At 49.5% G+C, this 9838-nt stretch overlaps 1 protein-coding gene across 1 annotated transcript in view; it reads right to left on the reverse strand.

The window, feature by feature from the left end:
• Positions 1 to 795: 795 nt before the first annotated feature.
• sox15 (SRY-box 15) overlaps positions 796 to 9838 on the reverse strand; it is a 33350-nt gene continuing 24307 nt past the window's right edge. Inside the window, 1 exon segment of the mRNA NM_001126574.1 lies at positions 796 to 1428. Within this exon segment, the coding sequence (NP_001120046.1) occupies positions 1257 to 1428 (172 nt within the window). The 3' untranslated portion in view covers positions 796 to 1256.

Raw genomic sequence — 9838 nt, forward strand, 5'->3', positions numbered from 1 at the left:
GTTGGTACTGGCAGATACATTAGATAGGTACAAGGAAGGGGAGTTACAGGGGGCTGGGAAGTTGTGGGACCCCCCCTGAATCAGTGGTACTGGCAGATACATTAGATAGGTACAAGGAAGGGAGTTACAGGGGGGCTTGGGAAGTTGTGGGATCCCCCCTGAATCAGGTGGTACTGGCAGATACATTAGATAGGTACAAGGAAGGGGAGTTACAGGGGGGCTGGGAAGTTGTGGGACCCCCCCCTGAATCAGTGGTACTGGCAGATACATTACATAGGTCAAAGGAAGGGGAGTTACAGGGGGTGGGAAAGTTGTGGGATCCCCCCCCTGAATCAGTGGTACTGGCAGATACATTAGATAGGACAAGGAAGGGGAGTTACAGGGGGGCTGGGAAGTTTGGATCCCCCCTGAAATCAGTGGTACTGGCAGAATACATTAGATAGGTACAAGAAGGGGAGTTACAGGGGGGCTGGAAGTTTGTGGGATCCCCCCCTGAATCAGTGGTACTGGCAGATAATTGATAGGTACAAGGAAGGGAGTTAAGGGGGGGCTGGGAAGTTGTGGGATCCCCCCCTGAATCAGTGGTAACTGGCAGATACATTAGAATAGGTACAAGGAAGGGGGTAACAGGGGGGCTGGGAAGTTGTGGGATCCCCCCCCTGAATCAGTGGTACTGGCAGATACATTAGAGGTACAAAGCGAGGTTGGACCTTGCGAGAGCCCCCCCAAGTGACGTTAGTGGTGGTACCGCCCCCGTGAGCCCCCCCACACAAAGACACGGTAGAAGGACGCGGCTCAGCTAGTACCTTTATAGTAATAAAAACATTTCTAGAAAAACACAATAAATTCCAGTTTGAATGAAGTCTCTGATATAAAAGGATCCGGACGACAGTGTTTGCGACAAAACCCCCCAAGTTGCCCTAAAAACACAAAAACCTTCAATTCTAGAAAAGTCCGACGTCACCCCCCCCCCCCCCTAATAATTTCTGTAACGGAATCAATAATGAAATCCCCATAGCTGCCAGGAGGGGGAGCCCTTGTACAAGGAAAGTCATTGAGTGCATCCCCCCCTCCCAATAAGGCCACTTGGTACAGCCCCATCACTGCATTAAGGTCCTATGCGGGGGCAGGTCCTGACAGGTGAGAATCCCATCATGCACCTGTCACAGCGGGACCCCCCATTCCCTGAAAGGTCCCCACGCGGGGGAGTCAAGCGCCTCCTGGTGGTCCTGCCGAGACCCTCGCACTCACAGGGGTCAGAGGTCAGTGAACGAGGTTCCGTCCACTTCCAGTGTCTGGTACTGAACCTGCTGGGGGGCCCCCCTGTGCTCCCCGTAATCGTACAGTCCGAAGCCGTAAAGCGCCGACACGTCACTCACTGAGGGCAGAAAGGGCTCCGGGCGGGGGGGGCAGGGGTAGGGCAGGTACCTGCGGGGCATACAATTGCTCATAGAACATAATTAGCCTGCCATCCCTCACTGTGTGGTTCGGTGCTTGCATCGGGCCATAGGCACCATTAAGCGTCTTCACTGTGTTGGCTCATAAGGCACCATTACAGCCTGCATCCCTACTGTGTTGCTCCATAGCCCATTACAAAGCCTGGCATCGGCTCACTGTGTTGGCTCCATAGCAACCATTCAGCCTGCATCCCCTCACATATGTGGTTGCTTCCATAGCAACCATTCAGCTGCATCTCACTGTGTTGCTCCTAGCAACGCATTTCAAGCATAGATAGCCATCAACTGTGTGGCTCTATGTACATTACAGCCTGTATCTCCTGTGTTGCTGCTAGCAACATTACAGTTTCTGCTATCCCTTGTTTGTTTCTCTATAGCAACCATTAAGCTGTATCCCTCACTGTGTTTGCTCCAATAGCACCATTACAGCATGCATCCTCACTGGTGTTTTCTTAATAGCAACCAGTTACAGGCTGTATCCTTCTTCTGCGTGGCCTCCATAAGCAACATTAACGCCAGCATCCCTCACTGTGTTGCTCATAAGAACACATTACAGCCTGCGACCAAAATAACTGTTTCGCACGAACAACCAAATAATAAGAACCATTACAAAACATGCGGATATCAACTGTGTGCTCCATAGCAACTTAAGCTGTATCCTCACTGGTGTCCACCTGATAGCAACCATTCACCGCTTCCATCCTCACTTTGTGGCTCCAATAGCAATCCATTACAGGCTGCATCCTCTGTGTGCATGGAACCATTAAAAGGCCTGCATCCCTCACTGTGGTTGCTCTCATAGCAACATTAATACGCTGATCCCTCACTTGTGGCTCCTATGCAACCCTTACGGCTGCGATCCCTCACTGTGTTGTTCATAGCAAACCATTTTAAAGCTGCGGAGACCAAGATTGGTGTTTGATAGCCTGCACCTCCTGTGTGGCTTTGTAACCATTACAGCTGCAGCTCCTCACTGTGATGGCTCCATAGAAAACCATTACAGCTGCATCCCTCACTGTGTGGCCTCCATAGAACCATTACCGTGCTGTAACTCCCTACTGCGTGGCTCATAGCAACCATTACAGCCTGCGCATCCTCACTGTGTGCTCCATTAGCACACATTAAGCCTGTATCCTCACTGCGTGGGGAGCAACCATTACAGCTGGCTCCTACTGTGTGCATACAATCACGCAACCTCATTACAGCCTGTATCCTCACTGGTGGGGGACCATTACAGCCTGGCGTCCTGGGTGTGTGGCTCCATAGCAACCAGTGGGTTGTGCTGCATAGAAATTATGTGTGTACTGCGTGGCTCATGGCACCATTACAGACTGCGTCCTCACTGTGTGGACCATAGCAACCGCATTAACAGCTGCGTCCTCAGCTGTGCTGGCTGCATAGCAAAACCTTAGAGCCTGTTCCTCACTGCGTGGCTCATAGAAAACCTTACACCTATATCTCTCACATGTGATGCTCAATAGATCTACAGCCTAGATATATCCACTCGATGTTGAACTAAAAATAAAAGCAACCATTATACAAAGCCATGACGATCCAAATAACTTTTTGGCGCTAAAAAAAATAGAAAGTAAAAAAAACAAAAAAGAAAAAAAAACCAGGGGAAATTAAATCCATAGAACCATTACACCTGCGTCCCTCACTTGTGCTCCATTAGACCTATTAGCTGTATCTCCTCACTGTGTCAGCCGATAGCAACCACAAAGCCTGCTCCTCACTTTGTGGCTCATAGCACGCATTACAGTCGCATCCGTCTCTGTCCTTTGGCTCCATAGGCACCTTACACAACACGGCCTGTTCCCTCACTGCGTGGTCCATAGAGCACCATTACAGATAGATATATACACTGTGATGGTCCATCGCATACCATTAAGCAGCTGCGGGTCCTTCATGCATTGCTCATAGACTTCAGCATCGCATCTACTGTGTGGCTTCCATAGGCACATTACAGCCTGCTCTAAATCACTGTGTGGCTCCATAGCAACAGGGGTACGCCTGCGTCCTCTGTGTGCCTCTTAGCACGCATTAAGCCTGCGTCCTGCCCTGTGGTGGCTCCATAGAACCATTAAGCCTGGCGTCCTCACTGTGTGGCTTCCATAGCAAGCATTAACACAAGCCGCGTCCTCACTGTGTGCTTCCATAGCAACAATTTAGCTTGCCTCTCCTCACTTTGTGGCTCAAGCAACCATTACAGCCTGCATCGCCTCATTTTGTTACTTATACATAGAAACCATTAAGGGGGCATTCCTCACCTGGTGGCTCATTGCAACATTAAAGCCGTGTCCTTCATGTGGATAGATGGTTCCATAGCAACCATTTCAGCTGCATCCCTCACTTGTGTGGCTCCATAGCGAACCATTACATGTGGAGTCGTCATGTGTTGTTCTAGGCAACCATTAACAATGCCTTTTCCTCACTTGCGTGCTCATAGAACTTACAGCCTATTATCTCTCACTGTGTGCTCCATACAACCATTACAGCTGTATTCACTCACTGTGTTGCTCCCATAGCAACCCACTTTACAGCTGCGTCTCTACCTCGCTCTCTCGCGCTCACGCACACTCTAGCCTGCGTCCTCCACATGTGTTGCTCATAGCAACCTTTAAGCCTGTAATATACACGTGTACCGATAGCAACCACAACAGCCTGTATTTTTGTGGCTCCATAGCAATCCATATACAGTCCTGCATCCCTCACTGTGTGCTCCATAGATATTGTGTTCGCTCACTGGTGCTCATAGCACCATTAAGCCTTATCCGGATAGTCATTAACAGCTGTTCCTCACTGTGTGGCTCCATAAGACCATTAATAGCGTCTTCACATCACTGTGTGGTCGAACCATTAAGCCTGCGTGGTGAGTATGTGGGCAGGGTTGCTGCCATAGCAACCATTTACAGCTCTTATTGTTCCGTCAACTGTGTTGGTCTAGAACCATTAAGCTGCTTCCATCACTGTGTGAGAACCACCTAGCTCATAGCAACCATTAAGCCTGCGTCCTCATGTGTGCTCCAGTAGCAAATTACAAGGCCTGAGTCCTCCTGTGATGGCTCCATAGCAACATTACAGCCTGCGTTCCTCACTGTGTGGCGCCATAGCAACCATTACGCAGCTGCGTCCCTCACTGTGTGCGCCTCCATAGAAACCATTATAGGGCCCTCATCCTCACTTTGTGGGCTCCATAGCAACGATTAGAGCTATAGATCTTCATTTTGTTACTCATAGCAACGCATTACAGCCTGCATTCCTCACTGCGTGGCTCATTGCAACCATATTTTTTTTTTTAAGCGCATCTTCACTGTGTGTGGTTCCATAGAACGCATTTTCCAGCCTGCATACCATCACTGTTGTGGGCTCCATAGGACAACACGCCTTGCATCCCCTCACTTTTGGTGGTCATAGCACCTATACAGTCTGCATCCATCACTGTGTTGCGGACATAACGGCAACCATTACACCTGCTGTTCCCTCACTGCGTGGCTCCATAGCAACATTACAGCCTGTATCCGACTCACTTTGTGGCTCCATAGAACATATACGGGGCTGTCTCCCTCACTGTGTGTTCATAGCAACCATTACAGCCTGCATACCCTCACTGTGTTGGCTCCATACGCAACCATTACCCAGCTGTATCCTCACTGTGGGTGGCTCATCGCAACGCATTAGCAGTGCGTGGGGGCTCACTGCATTGCTCCATGCAACCATTACAGTTTCTTATTCCTCATGTGTGGCTTCCATAGCAACCATTACAGCATATCCCTCACTGTGTGGATATAGACATTTAAACACGCTGCGTCGCTCTTGTTTGTCTCCATAGCAACCATTAACGCAGCATGCATTCCTCATTTTGTGGTCCATAGCACCATCGCCTGCATCCTCTGTGTTGCGCTCCAAATACGACAACAATCTCATCACAGCTGCCACTGCCCTCATTTGTGGCTCCATAGCAACCCTTACGGGTTGGGTCGTATAGCCTGCATCCCTTTCACTGTGTGCTCCATAGCACATAAGCCTGCATCCTCACTGTGTGGTCATAGCAACTTATTACAGTTGGCTCTCACTGTGTGCTCCATAGCAACATTAGCCTGATCTCACTGTGTGGCTCCATAGCAATCTCTCACACATCGACATCCCTCCTGTGTGGCTCCATAAGCAACTTACAGCTGCATCCTCACTGTGTGGCTCCATCCCGGCACATGGACGCTTCCTCTCCTCACTGTGGCTCCATAGCAAACCATACTAGCTGCATCCTTCACTGCGTGGCTCCATAGCAACATGTACAGCCGCGTCCTCACTGTGTGGCTCCATAGCAACCATTAAGCAGCTGCGTCCCTCACTGTGTGGCTCCATAGCACCATTACAGCCTGCGTCCCATCATCGCTAGATCTCGCTCACATCACGACAACATTAACAGCCTGCATCCCTCACTGTGTTGCTCATTAGCAACCGGATCATTACAGCTCGACATTCCTCACTGTGTTTCTTAATAGGCCCATTACATGCCTGTTCCTCCTGTGCGTGGCTATTCATAGCAACCGATTACAGGCCAGCATCCCTTCACTGCGTTGGCTCCCTAGCAACCATTAAGGGGCCCTGCGTCTAACTGTTTCGGCCCCAATAGAACCAACATTACACAACCTGCGTCCGCTCACTGGTTGTTGCTCCCCTAGCAACCATAACAGCCTGCATCCTCACTTTGTTGTGTATTATTATTGCAAAAATGTAAGCTGCATCTACTGGGTGTCGATAGCAACATTGCAAGCTGTATCCCTCACTGTCGTGTCCATAGCAACCTTTACATGCTGTATCCTCACTGTGTTGATCCATAGCAACGCATTGCAAGCCTGTATCTCCTCACTAGAGATGGTTCATAGGCAATCATTACAGCCTGCACCTCACTGTGTTGGACTCCATAGAAACCCATATACAGCTCTGCATCCTGCACTAAACGTGTTGCTCCTAGCAACCATTATAGCCTGCTCCTACTCACTGTGTGGCTCCATAGCATCCATTACAGCGCTGTATCCCTCACTGTGTGGCTCCATAGCTACCATATATAGCCTGCATACTCATCACTGTGTGCTCCATAGAACCATTACAGTGCCTGGTATCCTTCATGTGTTGGCTCCATAGCGAACCATTACAGCTGCAATCTTCACTGTGTTGACTCCGCATAGCAACCAATATACAGCTGCGCCCCACGTGTGTGGGCTCCATAGCACCATTATAAGCCTGATCCTCACTGTGTCGCTCTATAGTTACATTACAAAGAGAGACTCTTACTGTGATATAGATACCATAGCAACCATTAAAGACATGGCGTCGCTCTGTGTTGCTGATAATATAAGCCTTCTTCCCTCACTGTCGTGCCTCCATTAGCAACCGTATAGCCTGGCATCTCATGATGTGAGCGTCAACTCACCAACAGATCTAGCAGCTGGTCCTCACTGTGTTGCCCCTTGATAGCTAACCATTAAGGCCGTGCCATCCTCACTTGTGTTGCTCCATAGAACATTACAGTGATCCGCTCACTGTTGTTGCTAATGAATAGCCTGCATCCCTCATCTGGGTTGCACCATAGATGGTTGCCCATCGCAACCATTATGCCTGCATCCTCCATGGTGTGGCTCCATAGCAGACCCTTCGGCTGCATCCTCGCTATGTTGCTCATAAGCAGACCATTTACAGGCCTGCATAAATATTAGTAGTATGCTCATAGAAATTAGATGCATCCTCACTGTGTTCGCTCCTAGCACCATTACTGTTTGTTGTTGTTTGCTTCCATAGCAACATTAAGCCTGCATCCCCCTGTGTTTGCATACCATAGCAAACCATTAGAGATAGATCCCTCATGTTGTTTTCTCTATAGAATCATTACAGCCTGGTATCCCTCACCTGTGTACCTGCTCCATATGCAACCATTACAGCTGCTCTCCGTGTTTCTCTCTATGCAACATTACACTCTGTATCCCCTCTCTGCGTGGCTCCATAGCAACATGTACAGCAGCATCCTCATAGTGTTGGCTCCATAGCAACAATTAAGCCTGCAGCACACATATAGATATTCGCACCATAGCACATTATCAACTGCGTCCTCACTGTGTTGCTCATAGCAACCTTTACAGCCTGTATCCCTCCTGTGGTCACGCATAGCACATTAGCAGCTGCATCCTCACTTTGTGGTATAGCAACCATTACAGCTGGCATCGCCTCACTGTGTTGCTCGATGCAAACCATTACAGTGTTCCCTCACTGGTGTGGTCATAGCAACCTTTCGCCTGTATCCTCACTGTGTTATCCATAGCAACCATTACAGCCTGTAATCTCTCGCGTCAGGCTCCATATGCAACTTAAGCCTGCATCTCCTGTGTTGCCTCATACAAACATTACAACCGCCTAGATCCCTCACTGTGTTGGCTCCAAGTCAACATTATATTTTTGCCTGCATCCCTGCACTGGTGTGGCTACATAGCAACCCTTAAGGCGTATTGTTATGTGTGTTTGCTCCATAGCTTATTAAAAGCTGCGTCCCTCACTGTGGTGCTGCATAGAACCATTACAGATTGCTCCCTCACTGTGTGCCTCCATAGCTACGATTATACGGCCTGCATCCGCTCACTGTGTGGCTCATAGAACCATTACAGCCTGCGTCCTCAGACTGTGTGGTCCATAGCAACATTACAGCCTGCTCCCTCGCTGTGTGCCTCCATAGCAAGGCATTAAGGCTGTACCCATAACCACTCGACGGTGGCTCCATAGCAACATATAGATATACCTACTGTGGTGCCTCATAGCGGTGTTTCCCATAGCAATATAGCCTGCGTCCCTCACTGTGATGCTCATAGCAATATATTACAGCCTGCGTCTAACTGTTTCGCCCAATTGCAACACTCTCTCAGCCTGCGGTCCTCACTGCGTGGTTGCTCCATAGCAACCTTTCGCCTGTATCCTCACTGTGTCCCGATAGCGGCATTACAGGCCTGCATCTCACTGTGTTGCCTCATAGCAAGGCATTTATAAGATAGATATATAGATATAGATAGAGTCACATAAGCAACCTTACAGGTGCATCCTCAGCTGTGTTGCTCCATACGCTGTTGTTGTCCTGGCGCATAGCAACGATTAAGCCTTCTTTCCCTCATGTGTGGCTCCTGCAAGCATTATGGCCTGCATCCCTCACTGCGTGAGGTCATGGCAACCATTAGCCTGCGTCCCTCACTGTGTGGCTCCCTAGCAACCATTACAGCCTTGCGTCCTCAACTGTGTGGCTCATAGCAACCCATTCAGCCTATAATCTCTCCTGTGTGCCTCCATAGCAACCATTAAAGCCTGTATTCCTATGTTGTTCTCCATAGCACCATTACAGGCCTGCGTCGCTAATGTTTGGCCGCATGAGGAACACATGTACAGCCTGCGTCCTAACCACTTTGTTTGCTCCATAGCACCTTTAGCAGCTGGTATCCTCACTGTGTAACCGATAGCAACGGCACAACAGCTGCATCCTGCACTGTGTTGGCTTCCATGAACCAATTACAGCCTACAGATCTCCTACTCGCCGTAGGCTTCCATGCAACCATTACAGCTGCATCCTCACTGTGTGGCTCTAGCAACGCCATTACAGCCTGTATCCCTCACTGCGTGGCTCCATAGCAAAACATCTCTCAGCTGCATCCCTCACTGTGTGCCTCATATTTGTTTACCATTAATGGTTGGTATTGGCTCCATAGCATATTACAGCCTGCGTCCAGCGGCCATAGCAACATTCACGCCTGCGTCCTCACTGTGTTGCCTCCTAGCAAACTTTACAGCCTGTGTCCATAGATGTGGGCTCCATCAGCACATTACAGCTGCATCCCTCACTTTGTGGCTTCCATAGCAACTCATTACAGCTTGCATCCTTACTGTGTTTGCTCGGGGCATCCCTCACTGTGTTGCTCCATAGCAACCATGTATATGTATCCCCACTGATGGATATAGCAACCTTAAAGCCTGCATCTCCTGTGTTGCTCATACAACCATTAAGCCTGCATCCTCACTGTGTTTTGCTCCATAGCAAAATTCTACCTGATCCCTCAGCTGTGTGGGCTCATAGCACCTTGGGGGCCTGCATCCCTCAGCTGTGTGTTCATAGCTACATTACAGCCTGCGTCCTCATGTGTGGCTCCATAGGGCAACCATACAGGTGCTCCTCACTGGTGTGCTCCATAGCTACCAATTACAGCCTCGCTATCCCTCACTGTGTGCCTCCATACGCTACATTACAGCCGCTGCGTCGCACTGTGTGGGCATATAGAACCATTACACGCGTGCTCCCTCACTGTGTGCCTCCATAGTCCATTACAGCCTGTATCCCTCACTGTGTGGCT

Source organism: Xenopus tropicalis, chromosome 3 (genome assembly GCF_000004195.4).
Source record: "Xenopus tropicalis strain Nigerian chromosome 3, UCB_Xtro_10.0, whole genome shotgun sequence".
NCBI classification, from domain to species: domain Eukaryota; kingdom Metazoa; phylum Chordata; class Amphibia; order Anura; family Pipidae; genus Xenopus; species Xenopus tropicalis.